Source organism: Eschrichtius robustus, chromosome 12, assembly GCF_028021215.1.
Source record: "Eschrichtius robustus isolate mEscRob2 chromosome 12, mEscRob2.pri, whole genome shotgun sequence".
Taxonomy (NCBI): Eukaryota; Metazoa; Chordata; class Mammalia; order Artiodactyla; family Eschrichtiidae; genus Eschrichtius; species Eschrichtius robustus.
In genome coordinates this window covers 42545633-42564381 of record NC_090835.1, presented here as the reverse complement: position 1 = coordinate 42564381, position 18749 = coordinate 42545633, and the positions used below count along the sequence as shown (strand labels likewise).

At 44.0% G+C, this 18749-nt stretch overlaps 1 protein-coding gene across 1 annotated transcript in view; it reads left to right on the top strand.

Annotated features, from left to right (window-relative positions):
• The window catches only part of LARS2 (leucyl-tRNA synthetase 2, mitochondrial), a 156368-nt gene that overhangs the window by 62073 nt on the left and 75546 nt on the right, over nucleotides 1–18749 (top strand). The window contains exon 7 of the mRNA XM_068558880.1: nucleotides 10330–10473. Within this exon, the coding sequence (XP_068414981.1) occupies nucleotides 10330–10473 (144 nt within the window). The remainder of the gene's footprint in view (nucleotides 1–10329; nucleotides 10474–18749) is intronic.

Below are 18749 nucleotides of genomic sequence, written 5' to 3'. Positions count from 1 at the left end.
TTCTTAGAAGACATCGTTGTTAAATAAGGAATAAAACAAACCCTGTTTGCACAGTAACAGTGAAAATGAACACAACCTCACATTCATGAAATCAATCACAGCAGGCCCAGAGAGTAACTACTGTCTGGCTTATTTTGGTGCCTCCAGGACAGGGCTTGAGCTTCTTTCACCCTTGAATTCCCAGCACATAACAATGTCTGTAATGAAGTCAAGGAGGCTTAGGAAGAACACGTTTCTCAAATCCTAGCTACCTCTCATAGATGTGTGCCGGCTGGTGACAACCTTTAGGAATCATGGTTTCTCATCTGCTGATGGGTGATAATATCTTCCTTGCCCGGTCTTGGGAAGAGAGAGGTAATATTTAAAGAACAACAAGCACAGTGCCCACACTAGTGGCCTCCCAAGAAATGGAATGCTTCTTAAAACAGGAGGTCAGTAATAGTAGATAAGCCTTAGATGGTGGGAGTTGAGAGAAAGAGTATCATCACATGGCCTAGAACTGCACCGTCCAGTGTGATGATAGCCATTAGCTGCATGTGGTTGTTGAAATTTAAATTTAAAGTAAATAAGATTAAATAATATTAAAAATTCAGGTCCTCAGTCATACTAGCCACATTCACGTGCTGGTAGCTAGTGTTGGACAGCAAAGATATAAAACATTCCCATCATAGCAGAATATGCTTCCACATAAGAAAAGTACCAGATAGCACTGGTCTAGAAAATTCAGAAGTACCAAGTAGAAAACTCATTGTACCGTTATACTTGAGATGTTCTCCTTTGACCAGAGGGATTTAATGACATAGAATTATATTTACTTTTCTGTGGGTCACATCACACTGCTTCGTCTTGCAAAGAATAGTACTTATAATATCATTATGTTTTAAATATAAAACATTTTACAATCAGTATAGAGACTCATATAGAAGGCTCAGTTTAGAATATGAGAATAACACAAAATGTCTTAAACCTTGACAACATAAAAAATAATATAGCTAACAAAAATCAGGAGGTGAAATTGGGGAAGAGAAGTAGAAGCAAGCGTGAGATGATCCCTACATCTTTCATAGCAAGGAGTCATAGATGGAGAATTAGAGATTTATGTCTATTTTTTTTTTAAGTTGAAAGGTAGCTATTAAAGCTAAAGTTAACAAAGGTAGCAAAAACTAGAATAGGGGTCAGGTGGGAGGAAGGCTGTATGACCGTGCTGAATATCTCATATTACATGGTAGAGGGTCAGCAGAACTGTCTAAAGATAGTATATCAGGGACTTCCCTGGTGGCGCAGTGGTTAAGAATCCGCCTGCCAATGCAGGGGACATGGGTTCGATCCCTGGTCCGGGAAGATCCCACATGCCACGGAGCAACTAAACCCATGCGCCACAACTACTGAGCCTGCGCTCTAGAGCCCGCATGCCACAACTGTTGAGCCCATGTGCCGCAACTATTGAAGCCCGTGCGCCTAGAGCCTGTGCTCCGCAACAAGAGAAGCCACCGCAAGGAGAAGCCCGCACACCGCAACAGAGAGTAGCCCCTGCTCACCACAACTAGAGAAAGCCTGCATGCAGCAATGAAGACCTAATGCAGCCAAAAAAAGAATAAATACAATTAAACCTTATTTAAAAAAAAAAAAAAAAAAAAGAATCCGCCTGCCAATGCAGGGGACATGGGTTCAATCCCTGGTCCGGGAAGATCCCACATGCCATGGAGCAACTAAGCCCGTGTGCCACAATTACTGAGCCTGCGCTCTAGAGCCCATGAGCCACAACTACTGAGCCCACGTGCCACAACTGCTGAAGCCCATGCGCCTAGAGCCCATGCTCTGTAACGAGAGAAGCCACCACAATGAGAAGCCCGCGCACTGTGACGAAGAGTAGCCCCCGGCTTGCCACAGGTAGAAAAAGCTGGCACTCAACAATGAAGACCCAATGCAGCCAAAAATGATAATTATAATAAAAAAAAAAATAAAGATAATATATCAAACTTGAGGTAGTACAATTTTATTACTTAAAGTTATAATAGTAAATACCAGAAGAACTAATTAACAGAACTTGCTAAAAGTGGAGAAGTATTTTAATAACCATTGCAGATAATTATGAATGTTCTCCTTTGATACTACACCAAAACTCAACAAGTGGTGGGTTCTTAAAGGTCAGTTGCAATGTTGAATCTAAATATCAATGAACTTTTTGTACTCTGTTATTTTAAAATGTGTTGGCCTATTTTACACTTTGAATGAATGTTGTGCCCATGCATTATTATTATAATGGAAATAGTTTTGACCTGCACACCCCTTGCAGGGGTCTCGGGACCCCAGAGGTTTATGGACCACACTGTGAGAACCATTGTACAGCATATACAATCCCTAACCCACTCTCATCTTTATAAATTAAGGATATTAAAATATTGGTGGTTTAAAATATTATGTTGTTATGTTTGTTTTTTTAAAGAGACTATTCCATCCCCATTAACATTTGGGATAAATTGAGAGTGAGAACTTTGTGGAACTGAGTCATACTGATGTTTAACCACTGTAGAGCCTCCTGGGTCAATTTAATTTCTTATCACACCATAGCTGTTCCTATGCCCAGAGCCCTGTTAGGTGAGGAGTGGTGAGAGACGAGTACCTGTCCAAAGTGCTGACTGCAGCAGACCTTTTGTGTTGTTAAAGCATTATTTTCAGAAGTTAAAAATATGACTCCCATACAAATATAAAATGAATATGTGTCAAGGATTTTATTCAACTCATTAATTAGTGAGAGAACCATTTGTATGTTAAGACTGGTTCAAATGAGAATTCAAGGAAGGGCGGTTTATAGGGTCACAGGCGTGCTGAAATGAATTTGCTAGTAGAATCAAAACTGCTTAATGTCTGTCCTACAATTCTGGGGACAATCTTTTCTGTGAGACAGAAATCATTTGCATTGTCATTGCATGGGAGCCATTTGCATCACTCTCAGACAAAAAGCGTTTGTGTAGCTCTGAGTTTTCTACAAGTTAACCTCTTCTTTTCACCTAGGAGGGCTGTAAAATAACTTAAACAATAGTGAATGGGGAGTCAAACAAAGGTACACATCCCTAGACAATCAGATAATCCCTGGGGGATGTGGGTCTGCTAGCCAATCCCAGCCTACACTGAAGGAGCAATCCCTTTTGCCTGTTTCTAAGTTTTGGATAATTTTTCTTAACAGCATTATTCAATATCCAAAAGCAAAAGGGTAGGAAGAGAATTGGTGGGAAAATCATCAGACTTCCACTCTAATCAGCAGGTTCAGTGCTGATCTAGCAGCCTGGCAGACACCTTCCCAGAAGAGCCTCCCTTGCTCAGGTGGATTATAATTATACCCAAAAGGGGTTTCCACACTGGAATCACCCATGGGTCCAGGCAGAGGGAGTAAGAGATCGTGAGCTACATTGTGTATCCCAAGTGATAGCAGGAAGGACAAACAAAAATTGAAGTTATAAGACATGAAAAAGCCACAGCAAAGCAGAGGGCGTCCTGCAGGTAAAACACAGGAAATAGTGAACAGTTCTTTAAAGAGTGTAAGCAGTTTGTACACAGCATCAATTAGATTAGCCAATGTTACCTATCCTCAGTTGCGTAGTTACTATTTATATGCACGGGGTATGAAATGATGTGACATGTTAATGTAATAGTGTAAACATTTCTTGCATGGAGCCCTTGGTTGTGTAATATCCCTTTACAAGACACTTGATTTTTTTGTATCTATTTATTGTATAGTTAAGCTGACTTTTTGGATATATTGAATGTTTATTATAATATTTCTTCATAGGATACTTGCTTCTTTGTCTCCACACCCCGGGTTTGTTCATGCTGCTTCAGTTCTAAGCACATCAAACCCAAGTAGGAAGCTTAATCTCATCACTATTGGGTTGGATCCAAAGCCAATCACAGACAGCATCTTAGGAGCTGAGTAACTTTTCTGATGATGGAAGGGGTTTCTGGGGCTCCCCATTGCACAAGGATGACCATGCTACTGGCTCCAGATGTCTCTCTTCTCCCCAGTTGTTTCCAAGTCAGTGTGACACTCCTCCCCCCCCCGCCTCACAATCTGCATACCCCTGGGGAATTTGGTCCAGTTTTCCCTCTGACTACTTCTCTCATGGGAACAGACTGTATTCCTTTCCTGTTGCTGCTGCTGTAACAAATTACCACCAACTGGGTCGCTTAAAACAACACAGATTCATTGTCTTACAGGTCCATGAAATAGGTCTCACTGGGATAAAAATCAAGATGTTGGCAGAGCTGCCTTCATTCTGAAGGCGCTAGAGGAGAATCTCTTTCCCTGCCTTGTCCAGCTTCTGGAGGCTGCTTCTGTCATTGACTTTGGACTGCTCTCCAACTTCAAAGCCAGAGCGTAGCATCTTGAAATCTCTCTGATCTGTGCTTCCATCGTCACCTCTCCTTCTCAGACTCTGAATCTTCTGCCTTACTCTTTCTCTTATAAGAGCTTTTGTCATTACTTTGGGCCCATCTGGTTAATCCAGGTTAATCTCCCCATCTTGAAATCCTTTATTAATCATATCTTCAAAGACCCTTTTACCATGTGGGTAACATATTCACTGGTTGCAAGTGACATGGGCATCTGGATTCTGGATGACATAGGATGTGGACATCTTTGGGGTGCAGTTGTTCTGCCTACCACCCTCTTCTCCCCACTTCATAGGGTGTTACAAGGGTAAAACAGATGAATGCTTGTAGAGAGCCTGGGATGGTGCCTGGCACAGAGTATGTGCTTAATAAGTGCCTGTCTGTGCATGCCTGCAGGTACCTGGAGTCATTATGATATTTAAATTGGAAAAATAGAAAGTTAAAAAAATCCTGAAGGGACTTCCCTGGTGGTGCAGTGGTTAAGAATCCACCTGCCAATGCAGGGGACACAGGTTCAAGCCCTGGTCTGGGAAGATCCCACATGCCTTGGAGCAATTAAGCCTGTGCACCACAACTACTGAGCCTGCCCTCTAGAGCCTGTGAGCCACAACTACTGAGCCCATGTGCCACAACTACTGAAGCCTGCGTGCCTAGAGCCCATGCTCCACAACAAGAGAAGCCACCGCAGTGAGCCCGCGCACTGCAATGAAGAGTAGCCCCCGCTCACCACAACTAGAGAAAGCCCGCATGCAGCGACGAAGACCCAATGCAGCCAAAAAAAAAAAAAAAAAAAAAAAAAAATCCTGAAGCTTCCTGGCTAATTCTAAGGCAGGCTGTCCATGGGAAGGTATCACAGAAAAACAATGTAGATTATTTCATGGATTTTCATTTAGAAAGATAATGTTCTTATTGCTAACTAAAACTTGCTAACATTGACTTCAATGTTTTTGGTGTATTAATGTTTAAAAGTCACTATTAAATGACATGATCTTAAGAAAAAAAATCATAAGTAGAATGCAAACGTGCACAATTGGTACATTGTTTGAAGATCAGAGTTAGCTCTAATCCAAAGTATTTTTTCCAGGTAGATCTCCTTTTATTGGATAGCCATTTTCAAATTGGCTTTAAAACATAAAACATATTGGGACTTCCCTGGTGGTCCAGTGGTTAAAAATCCTCCTTCCAATGCAGGGGACGCAGGTTTGATCCCTGCTCTGGGAACTAAGATCCCACACGCCGCGGGGCAACTAAGCCCCGCGCGCCACAACTAGAGAGCTTGTGCACCACAACGAAGAGCCTGCGTGCTGCAACGGAAGACCCCGCGTGCGGCAACTAAGACCCAACACAGCCAAAAATAAATTAATTAATTAACAAATTTTTTAAATTAATAAATAAAAATAAAACATATCGATATCAGTTAACATTCTATTCCTGGGGTTTATTTCAAAATATAAACTTGAAATTAACATTAGAAAGTTAATTTACTTTAGAAAGACTGCATATAGCATACTTTGTAAAGCATATTTGGCAAAAAATAACTCACATATTAATACTTTTCCTCTAATGGCATTGTCATAACTTACTTTTTTTAAAAGAAGATAGCCTTAATTCTTAAATTCAGTTCTGCTACAAGCTGTATAAATGGACATTTAGGGAAAGTATTTTAGCAGAGCATTACAAAACAGAACCGGAGTCTTTAAATCTTGTTCTTAACAAGCACTGTCCATCAGAATGTTTATTTTCCGTGCAAAAGGGAATCTCTTCTTGCTCTCACAGAACAAAATATTTTCAGCCAAAAATATGAATATAGAGACCTCTTCTTGGGAGAACATTAATTTCACCTCTCCGGTTTAAAAAAAAATTATTCTGTGGATGTAGCTAGTAGAGAGAATGATGCTGTGTTCCCCTTGGACATTCTAGAGACCTGTGGAGTGCCACCTAATTTATGAGTTTGTCTTCGGTTGTCTTCATGATTTCAGCGGCAGCTGCTTATTGTGCTAATTCACCCACCTAAGCTACTTAAAGAAACATGGTGCACAGACAGGCAGCCTCTCTCAGTCTGCCCCCTGGTGGCTTTGGAAGGTGGTGGCAAGTAACAAATAAACTGGCCTTGGGAACCTTCCACCCCCCATTCTGGACTGAGTCCAAATTCAGGCCCATTCTAGATAGAATGGGGCAAAATCAATTTTGAGAATTAGATCCTTTAGTAAGATCTATATGGTGTTCCTTAATTAAACACGCTTTTGTGGAGAAAAAGGCTAATAGACCCTGAGAAAATCAATACCCTAAAACATATATTTTACCAGCCTTCTGGAACGTGAAGCTACATGACAGGATACTCAAAAAACCGTCTTCAGTCATATAAAAGCAGAGCTTGAGGAGAAAGAAACAAGGGAAATGATGGAGAGCAGCCAAAGGCCTGAAGAGTGATGCCTTGGCCAGGAGACAAAAGCATACTAATGGAGGATGTGCTCTAGTTGGGACTGGCACCCTGTGAAATGGGTGAGGGCCAGGGAGGCGAGGGGAAGGAGGATCCAGGGGAAGAGGAGGATGAGATGAGAAAGGATGAGGTTTGGAATAGGAAGCCTGCTGGGCAATAGGCACCACAGCTGCTGTGTCGCAGAGAGGAGCACTGATAAAGTCAAAATCAGGATGAACTTGCCTTGAGAATCCCCAATGGACCCCATAGTCACCCACACCTCCAAGAGCCTAACAGCCAAGAAGGGGAGGGGGAGGAGGCAAAAATGATGCAGCACCCACAGTCACTGTGCAAAACTGACCCTGTGAACATGGCCGATTCTTGTTTAGAATCGTGTTGTGATGTGCATTTCTAAAATGCTTTCTGAAAGTTTCCCACAAATCACTCAAACAAAAAAAAATGTTAATCTTAGTGTTTAACCCTTGATCAACTGGGGAAGTTCTCTTATTTGGGATGGCTCATTCTGTGATGTTGCCAGATAACTTGTGTGAGGGAAGCAGTGGGCAAAATCGACTAGAGTCCAGTGTTTCTGCAGGTGTTTTAATGATTTCAGTATTGATTTAAAGTTGATTTCAAAATACAGAGATAGGCTGTATTTTACTAATAAGACTAGTTAACTATAAGGAGCATGGAGTTGGCTTCAGGAGGTGATAGAGACCTTAATCAACCACCGTAGTGACTACAGTCAGTGAAGTTGTCCAGAAACTATATTCTATGTAGCAAGACTGTGCTTGCTTAAAAATCAGGGCATCTATCAAAGTAAGTGTTCAAAATGTGAAAACCCAAGAATGCCAGATGAGAGAAGACAGACTGTGGCTTGAGGGGAAGCTGTAGGATAGAGACCATTACATAAGAGAGGAGACCCAGAGAAAGGTATTTGGGAAGCAACTCCAGGACTTCAAGAGGCCACAGGTGCTGTGCACCCTGGACCCCACAGGCCCTACATTTTGACCACCCATGGGTTTACCGCCAGCAGAAAGGCTGAGTCTAAACCCTGAAACTCTGTGCTTGAGGTGGATCGCAGTCCTGGGAAGAAAAGAGAGTGGGTTCTCACAAGGATGCATCTTTGATTTGAGACTTTCCTTTTGTGTTTTTCCTCATCTCCCCCACCCCCAAGACTTTCATCTGGGAAAGATTGCTTTTGTGTTTTGCTTTTATTTGTCTTTCGTTCATTACCAGGGTTTTATTGCATTTTGTAACCCGGAGTCTGAGAGATGCCAGGCCATGTGGGAATGTTGATAAGAAAATAAAGTCCTATTTGTTTTTGCAATCTGCAGTGCTGAGTGTTTGCTTCTCTGTGTCACCTGCAGGGGGCAGGAGACAGAGATGAAGGAATATAGGGCTTTTTTCCCTCCCTTTCATACTTTATACCATTTTAGTTGTACATGCGGTTTTTTTGGGGGGCGGGGTGCCTTTGAAGGAGCTGTCCTTGTTACTAAACAATACTTGGCTCTTTCTTTTTATCTTTTAAGTGGTGTCCTTCCCCCTAACCCCTAATATGGGCAATGATAATAGATAAGTAAGTCACCCTTGGTTTATTCACCTCAAGTTTTTAGGTCTAAGGTAATTTGTCCTATATTTTGTCTATCTCTATTTATGGATTCAAGGATTTGGGGGGCCCTAGAATCAGGGGAGAAAATCATTCAATGCATATCTTTCCCATTCCGACTCTAGGCTTCACAGGCTAACGTTTTTCAGTGGATGTTCTACTTTTTAGTTGTAAAACCACAACCCATAGATGGGTTAGTCTCTCCTCCACTCCTACTTTTTATGTAATTTTTAGATATGTCTCTGAATCAGTCAGGGTCCCAGCAGGAAAAAGAGGGCCTACCCGAAAGCAGTCATTGAAGAAAATGTAATGAAAATACTGTCTCTGGGACTTCCCTGGCGGTCCAGTGGTTAAGACTTTGCCTTCCGGTGCAGGGGGTGCAGGTTCGATCCCTGGTCGGGGAGCTAAGATCCCACATGGCTCGCGGCCAAAAAACCAGAACATAAAACAGAAGCAATATTGTAACAAATTCAATAAAGACTTAAAAAAAAAAATGGTCCACATCAAAAAAAAAGAAAAAGAAAAAAGACTTTCTGTGCAGAGTTCAGGGAAACCCACAAGGGATGGTCAAGCACCTGGCATTGGGAACAGAAGGAAGCTTTTGCCCACCCCAGGCGGCAGGGGCGACATCGGGAGCCGTTACTGGAACTGGGAGAGCAGTAGCTGGAGCAGTAGGAGAGGCCTGCCCAACGGGGGCTGTGGCCCAGCTGGGAGGAAGCCAGGGTGCCTCTCATTGGCCAGCCAGAGGGCAAGGGTCCTGGTTAATGTAGGCACAGGGGACAGCTTCCTGGGGTACAGAACAGGGTAGAAAGAGGATTTGGACGGGCAAATTGGCAACATTCAGCACAATCTCTTATTAAAATTGCTTATTAAAATCTTAAAAAACAATGTGTATTTTACTGCCTAAACATGTCTCTGTACTCATTGCCTTCTTTGTACTCAGTTGTACTTAAATGTCATAAAGGAGTGGATGTAGATGGCAGAGGTATTTTAAATGAAAATAGAAACGAATTAGAACTCTATGGAGAGAAACTTCATCATGGTTAAGACTACAGGTTCTATCAGCCAAAGCAATCTATGGAGATAGATCTCAGAATATTGTTACCTTTTGGGGGGGGCAGATGTTGATTGGGAGAAGGCACGACAGAATTTTCTGGGTTGCTGGGAATGTTCTGTGTCTTGGTATGAGTGATGGTAGAAATTGATTGAGCTGTACACTTAAGATTTATCCACATTACTCTATGTATGTTGTACCTTAATTTAAACAGAAGTTTTAAAAAATTGCAAAAATGTTTACAGTTCCTAGAGACCTGAGTTCCTACCTTGCTATCTCTGCCACTTACTTACTGTGTGACCTTAGGCAAGTTATTTAATCTCTCTGTTCCTTAACTTCCTCCTCTGCAATATGGGGATAATAATATTCTTACCTCAAAATGTTGTTGTGAGGATTAGAAGAGCCAACCTTAGGAAAGCACTTAGCACAGCATCTGGCACATGGTAATCTCTCGGTAAGTGTTAGCTATTTACATTAAAATAAATACATTTTTTCCCCTAAAATAACCCAATTCTGCTAAGTTCTAGGTACCATTTTTTCTTCTTTTCCTCTGTTTACTAAAATTTCCAATCTGCAAGTCCATCCGTTCATACAAGCAGATTCCAAACTTGAAGACACATACTTAGAGCCTCCCTTCCCAAGCCTATTCTAATAAAATGAAAGCACAGAGGCAGTTCACATTCTTTTTTTTACAGCTTGCTAGTGGCTTCCTTGCCAAGTGATGCTTCAAGGAGATGCTCTCAAGTCTCAGAGCAGAGATACTGCCTTTGCAGACCCTCTCACATGTAAGGAACCTCAATATGATCCTATTCAGTATACTTACCAGATTGCATCATTTTGTTTCATGAATTATAACAGGCCTTGGTTAACTGGGACCCAGTGGATCAGACAGTGCTTGCCAATGAGCAGGTGGATGAACATGGCTGTTCGTGGCGTTCTGGAGCAAAGGTGGAACAGAAGTACCTCAGACAGTGGTTTATTAAGACAACCGCTTATGCAAAGGTGAGTGTCAGCCTGGAGGCTCCCCAGTAATGCATACGTGTTGGCAGGCAACACCAAGGTCTTCTCGGTATTGGAGAGCCTCACTGTTGGGGGTGAACTCTAGTTAGAGCTGTTAGAGCCATGGGTGTGCAGACAGGAAGCACATGAACCTCAGGGTCACTCACGTAGAGGGTGATGGATTTGGGTCTTTCAGTTGGAAATCAAGAATAGCACCTGGAGGTCATTGTAGGCCATTGTTTGCTGACCTTTCAACAAATCATTGTACTGCCATAGAGGCCAAAAAACATTCATCTTCATCTGCAATTATATCAACAATAAAGCCAGAAAGGAAGAAAGTATCTTCACCTGTGCAGTTCTAGTAAGACCTCCAGAAAGACAGAATGACATTTCAGAGGGTCCAGAGAAGACCATCTAAAAGGAGTGAAGAGATGGCCAGTCTCCATGAGGGAAGGCCAGGGTGAAAGTGAACTAAGCCAGGAACCAAAGCTTTGGACTTTAACTCTTGTTGTGTCTCTGATTAATAGTGTAAACTGATGCGAGTCCCTGCACCTCAGTTTCCTCATCAGTAAAAGGAGAGGGTGCGACCAAGTGGTCTTTAAGGTGCCTCTGGCTTTTTATGTTTTCAGGAATTCAAGGCAAACCCAACCATTGAAAGGGGGAGCTTGCTTACTAAATCACCAATAGCCTGGGCAAAATAACTTGTTCTGGGTATGCCAGAACCATTCTGTGCAAGGTATTCTTTGAGCCTACCATGTTTCAGGATATGGAATTGAGTGATCACTCCCTGAAACTCCAGAGAAAAGTGGTTAGAGCAGATCAGGGGCATTTCCCATGGCAATTTGATAATCTCTGTATTAGCATAAGACAGGAAGTAAGCAGGATCTGAAAAGGTAAAGGCATCATGAAGGGCTACTGATGGTATGTCACGGTAGTTCTTACCCTCGGGTAGTCACCATAAAAAGGATAGTTGTACCTTTCCATAGTAGCCCATGGGTTGCTCCATCACAGAGAGGGTACTGGACTGAAATGGACTTTGGGTCAGATCCAATACTGCACTTCTTATATGCAAAGAAAGCACAAGTTATAAATAACCTCTGATCACTACAAAACTTTGCTGAATTAGAACTGTAGTACACCAGCTCACCATACCAATGCCATATGGTTATATGACCTCTAGTTCTCTCACTCAAAAGACATGTCTTAAATGAGACGGTTTTCCCTTTTTAATTTATTCAGAATGTAGCATATGGATTTGGAAAACTACTAATTAGAACTTAACATAATGCCTTACTCCTTTTAAGCACACTAGTAGTATTGAGAGACTGAATAAGAAGAAGAAAGCTGAAGACATTGCTTTCTATAACATCCCAGGCAGTGAGAGCCCCTACTTGCTGACAGTTGGGGTCGACAGCATTACTGGGAGGCATGCCAGGTCACCTCGAGGACCTGTCAGATGACTCTGTAATAGGCACTGGTGGAAAGGCCACCTAATTGTCCTCTGCCTCTAATTGGAAATGTAATAACCTAACTGAGTGGCATTATTCTTTAAACTGTCAGCCGTGAATTTTCAGCTCTTCAGCAGAAATGGTTAGTTACCATGGTGACTTGCATGGTTCTTTCTGAACTCCAGTGAAGAATTATTGAAACAGCTGACTTTGGAGGTCAACACTTGGTTTGCCCTGAAAATCAGGAGAAGAGGGGGTGGCATGGGAGGTAGGGGTGGGCAGAAATCCATGTTCACTGCAGGTCCTTGGCTGAGGGCTGCACATGCACAAAGCAAGACTTCATAAGGCCTAATAGAAAATGATTACTATGAGATTGAGAGGAGAACAGAGATACCAGGGGGCTGCACAGTGCTCTGAAACCTTGGAGTTATGGCTCAGCCAAAAGTACGCAGTTGAGAGCTCAGAAAGACTATATATTACAAGTGTGGATGACACCCTAGGACCAAGGACAAGATTAAAATAGACTAACCTTAATTAAAAATAAAAGTAAGCCTGACAGTTTCAAAAGGAACTTTCAGAACAAAACTCAACACCTTTAAAAGGAAACAACATAATCCAGACTTTCTGCAAGGTTGGTTTCATCTGCAATGTCTAACATATAATAAAAAAAATTACTAGACTTGCAAAGAATCAGGAAATTGTGACTCATAATAAAGGGGGGGGGGCGGGAATGGAGTCAGCCCAATAGAAATAGATACTGAGATAATGGAACTTAAAGGAAAAGATGGTCATAATGAGTGGACAGGGGAATCTCTGAAGAGAAATGGAAACTTTTTTTTTTAAAAAACTGGAAATCTAGAACAGAAAAGTGCAACTTCTAAAATGGAAAATTTATTGTTTGAGCTGCAGAGGGATGAGTAAGGGTTAAGTAGGCCATAAAGCTATAGGGGAACCCCCATCCCCCCACATAGAGAACATAACAAGTGGTAGCCCTAAAACAGAAACGGATATGACAAGTTTGAGAAGCTGAAATAATGACGGTATACCTGAAACTAAGAGAGCCAAGAGGAGAAACTCAAGATAGGGCTGGAGAACCTGAATAGGTGGTTAGGGGCCAGATCAGCCAACGCCTTTTAGGTCTTAAGAAATATGTACTTTATCATGGGGGCCCTGAGAAGCCATTAAAGGATTCTAAGGAAGGGAATGACGTGGTCAGATTTGTGCTTTTATAAGTTCACTGTGGAAAGGGCAAGTGTGGGTGCAGAGAGACTAGTTAGGAGGTTATTGCAGTGGTCCAGGCATGCATAACTTAGACTTAGATGGTAGTGGAAAGAGATGGGTAGGTTAGAAAAATATTCAGATGGTGAAATTTGTAGAACTTGGTGATAATGAATGAGAGTGTGTAGGAGATGATGTCATCAAGAAAGACCCTGACTTGGACACGAAGTGAATGATTAAGCTACTCACTGGGATAGGGAGTCCTGGAAGAGATATAGTCCTGACCCTTTTGAGTTTGCAGTGGCCATGAGTCATTTGAGTAGAGATGTAGAAATAAATGACGCTTGGATAAATGGGTCCAAAACTTCAAAGAAGATCAAATGAGATAGGACATCTACTTTAAAACCTGGTATGACAGTAATAGTGTTGAGTTAGTGATGAGGTCCTATTTAGATAAGGATGAGATATTGAGTCAACAATGCTTTTAGCTGCAAGTAAATAAAAACCCAAGTTACAGTAGCTTAACAGATGGGCGGTTACTTCCCACACAAGAAGTCCCAGTTGCTGAGACCAAACTGGGAGAGGGCTCTGAGTTGGCATTTCTGTGATTCTCATGACCTTTCCTTCCTGCCTATCACTCATGGTTGCAAGATGGCTGCTGCAGATCAGACATCCCGCTTCCATTCAAGACAGAAAGAAGCAAAAGAGGCAGTGTGAGTGACTAGAATGCAAGAACTTTCCCACAAACCCACAACCAATTTCCACTGATGTTCTGTTAGCCCCGGTTGTGTCATGTGACTACACCCAGCTTCAAGGAAGACTAGGAAAGCAGGCTCAGGCTTTTTAGCTTCTATAGTCAAGATGGTTGGGGGTAGGGGATGGGGAATGGGTGCTGGGATGTCCGGTGAGCTGTGCCCGCCACAGTTATCTTTAGAGCTCTGTATTTACATCTAGTTTTGCAGCTCTGAGGGCTGCCTCTGTGATGTACAGCTGGTGGTCTGCTTGGGAGCATGGCTGTGAAGGAGCCCTCCTTTCATTCACTTGACTTCCAAATTATAAAGACGATGCCTGATGTAAAAATTACAGGGAACCCTGAAATATAAAAATCCTTTATTAAGGCTGTTCTGTGACATATTTGATTTTCCTCCCTTTACCCCCCACCCAGTCTTCCTAGGATTGTTTGCTTTGCTTTATGAAACATTAAAAGTGATTTCAGCCACTCGTTCTGTGAAAAAGAAAACTGGCAGTAGGAGTATCTGAAGAAAATGAATTAGTCTTGGCAGAGATGTGTGGGAGGATTCTTGCGGGCAGCACCACGAGGTGAGAGCAAGGGGAGGAGGGCGGATTGGAGACTTACATACAGAAAGCAAGAGGGATTCAGAGCCGGGTAGAACGAACACTTCAGCTCCTGACAACAGGGTGACAATTGGAAGGCGGGACAAATAGACAGCTTCCCGTTTGAACTTTTCTGATAGATTTGTGGTTTCGTTTTCTGTGCGGCTTCCTGTAGCCCCCAGAGGCTGACTTCTCACAGGCCCTCAGCTGCTGGGACACTATACATGGACTCCTCTTTGGCGTTAAGATGGACATAATCATGCCCTGATGGTGCTTAGTCAGTGCCCACACCAAATTGGTGCTTATGTTTTCTAAGTTTCCAGGAGTTACCCAGCAACTGCTAGAATGTGAACCAAGTCTGTGATCACCTCCCACTTCCTATCTGCTTGCCCCTGATCTGATCAGTTCTCAGGCTTTTACTTACACCATCTTACTGAACCTTCACATTATTCTTTGGAGGGTAGATACGCCTGTTATCCCTGTTTTACTGATGAGGAAACTGAGGCTCACACTGGTCATAAGTAACAGCGCTGAGATTCAAATCCAGGTGCTTGAGCTCTTAACTGGCAGTCTGTGCCACTTCTCAGGTAGCCTGAATTCATTCTTTCTCTCCCCAGCTGTATTCTTGCCTAGGTGCTAAGAATACAGGTGAGAAAAGCTGAGGTCCCTGCTCTTTGGGAGCTTGGAGGCTAGTGCAGCAGACATTCGCAGACATGAGAGGTCACAGCCCTTGGGATCAACATCACATTGCAGGAGAGTGCAGGGGAGGCGAGGAAAAGCCCCAGCTCTACCCAGTGGTCTGAGGAGGTATCACAAGATGGTGATGAAAGATGGGAAGTGCAGAATGTCTGTAAGGGAGCGTTCCGTTGCCTCCCAGACATGCAGAAAACTTCACGCTTCACAAGTATTTCCAAGTAGAATTTCTGCTGGCAAGAAGCAGATGGGCAACAGTGAGCCCTTATGAAATCAGGGAGGATGGGAGGTAATAAGCCACCCATTTCCCTGTGCCCTCTGTGCCTCTCATCTTGGTTTCATGTTGCACTTGTGGGTAAAGTAGAGATGCCTTTACCAGAACGCACTGGTCTTGTTGGACACTGCAAAGAGTGAAACTCTGGAGTTGGAGAGCCAAGGAGGTGAGGGAAGGGAATGAGGCTTATGACAGGAGCTCTTTGGGGAGGTGGAGGAGGAGGCTGGAGCCGAAGGACAGCCCCGGAGGAGCAGCGGTATAAGGGTCTAGTCCCCTGGGTGCCCCTGGCTGCTTAAGAGTCCCCTGCACTCTGAAATGGGGACCCTTGGGCACCCTTGTTCTAATCCTGAGGCCTTGAGTTCCCTGTGAAAGCATTTGGCCGTCTCCTGGAAAGTGGGCTGTCGCCTGGCTTTCTGCTTCTACCCTCAGGTCCTCTCCCAGCCCCAGAACAGAGATAGTGCCAGGAAGCGCCTCCTTGTAATGGCATGCAAGTCCTCCTGTGCCCTCAGAAAACTTTGCAAAGGGATTGATCAGTGAGGTTTGGCGACTTGACCCCACCTTGTCCCCCCAAAAAGACCCTTGGCCCCAGTGTCGCCTGCTGTGTGTTCAGCCTGGCCCTTCACACGGTGGGCGTGTGCACAGATTAGATGTTGGCAGAGGAAGCAAAGTTTCTGAGAACCAAGAGGAGCAAGTGAGAAACGTTTAACGAACTATCAGCTTCTCTGCAGGGCGGTTGGGATAAAAAAGCCGTGAGGATCCAGACCAGGGCCAGGTTTAACAACGCTGATGCTGAGGTGTATCTACTGTGAGGGTTAGGGTTAAGCCCAGTGGCTTTAAAGCTGTTACTGCGTTCACCCCCACCGTGCCCCTCTGTGGCCGGTCAGGGCTGAGGGTGGCCTTATTCCTCCCTCCTTGTAAAAAGCAGTTTATCAGCTCCTGCGTGGTAGGGGGGCAGAGCCCATATGGCTCTGGACCCCGGGGCTCAGACCAGCGCTCAGACCCAGCCTCGGAGCCAGCTTCCTGCCCGAGTTCTCCCCCAGGCCCCGGCTGTGTCTTCTTTTGGAAGCAGCAGAGTCTGCTCCCATTCCCAGGATCTGGTTTTGACTCCCTGTCTCACAGAGCTAATTAATTGTTAAATTCTGCTCCTTCTTACATAATACTTCCTGCTGTTCTCTGTTTAACCTGCCTCTCCAGGATCCTTTCTCTTCTAAACCATGAGCCGAACGCTACTCTTCACTTTCCGTCCTGTTCTCTCAGTCCTCCTCAGGGTGATCGTTGGCTGGTGCCAAGGGGCGCAGTGAAGTCCTTCTGGGGGCGGGGGTGGGAGGGGGACAGAGGCGAAAGGAAAGTAGATGATTTGAGGCTGACAGCCCCGGCACTTTGCAGGCGAGCGAGAGGCTGCCTGGGGTGTATCAGGAGACTTGTACGCCAGCCTCCATCCCGGCCCACAGCCCCAGCCAAGGAGACAGGCTCCTTAATGTCAGCTGGGGCTGAAGGTGAGACTGCTGGGAGAAGGCCGCCGGCTGGCTCTGAGCAGGCCTTAGGGATAACTTCTGCCTGGAAGAGCTCATCAGAGTTGGTGCAGGGCTGGGTTCCAGCTCTGGATTTGGAAACCATGGTATTCCATGACAGAACAGGCAATGAGATTTCCTGTCCCCTAAATGCAGTGCCTTCCTGCCTGTCTCGGGAATGTCCCCCATCAATGCCTGATCACATCTGTATGTGGCCTCTATTAGGTCAGGTCTCTAGGGCCGCCTTATTTCCTCACCCCTGAGTTCGTGCCCACACCCTGTCCCTCCCATCAGGGAACTGAAGACAGCCCTGCCTGCACACCCACTCCAGAGTGTGTGAGGATGAACGAGAACTTCTGAAGGAAGGAGACGCACAGTTTCCAGCTTGGCACACATACTCTGCAAGCAGGAAGGTTTCCTTTGGTTTTTTTTGTTTCAAGATGGAATGATTGCAAGGGGAAAATGGGAGAAATACATAATAATATATTTCCTATTGTGTATTGACAATGAATTAAATTATAAATTTGATTAGGAAAAAAAATGAACAAAGTAAACATTATGTCTTGCTCTTAAACCCCTAGTAGCCTTTCTGAGCTCCCAGCCAGGTCCTTTAGGAGTGTAAAGGCCACCTTCTTTCTCAAGGTGTTAGCCTGGACTCCGTGGGAGGAAAGAGATTTGATTAGCACCTTGTTGGGGGCAGTCCCTGGTTGTGCTCGGGAGGGCTAGTGAGTGTCACCAACGAACTCCTTTAGCTTAGGGAGTCATCTGGATTTTAACACTAGAAGAAACCCGAGAGAACATTGTGCAGCCTCCCCGACATTAGGCTCAGTCTCCTGTGCTTTCTAATCACTGTCCTGATCTGAAAAACATAAAAGCCGGCAAAAAACCCCCTTGTGCCTGCCTTTACTGCTGCCGGAAATTACAAAGTCAATATGATGTCTAAAAACGAAGGGATGAGGTGTTGCTTTATTTTAAGCAGCCCACATCCTGCCCTCCTCCTGCTCCCCAGGGGGGCTGATGGCCAGCTTGAGGTGTCCCTGAAAATTACCGCCTGATCCCATTCCTCTTTTTATAACTCAGGCCCCCAAGGCTAGGAAAGCCAGGACCCAACTTGAGTTTCCAAAGCCCTAGGCCTGTGTTTCGTCCACCTGCTCTTGAGCACTAGTTCCCAAGCAACCAAGCATTTCCGACAACCACGTGCAGAGGGCAGACAGTCGGAGGGTGAGTGTTGCAGGAAGGCAGCTAATGCAAGTTAGGAAATGTTATAGGTACAGGGAGAGGGCACAAATGGCCAGATAACGGAAAGTACAGTGATTAGAGCTTTTCTAGTTTGTTCTTGATGGAATTGGCTTGTTGGCCTCAGAGCTTGAGCAGTGTCATGTTTTATGTCATTATTCTCTAATCCAGTGCCCTTTCCTTACCCCAGGGCATTCTAAACCCAGCTGCTCGGAGAACACTGAGACTGATCCAGTGGCTTCCACTGCTATTAAGGAAGCGAACAGACATTAGCAGATACATACATATCCACATTATATTGTTCCGTTTTGTTTTTCAGAATGTGTTTTCTTATAGAAAGGGACAATTTTCCACAGTATCTTTCCATTTCTCTATTTATTTTGCTTACTGTTCCAGGGTGGCTGATTCTGAGTGTCAGAATTGCTTAAAAAAGAGATTTATTTAATCCTTTCTAGAGCTGTAGTAAGTTGTGAACTCTGGTAAAATGCAAACTCTAGTCATTTAAAAACAGTATATTAACAGCATAATTTTAACTGTAAAAACATATGCACAAGTACGCACACT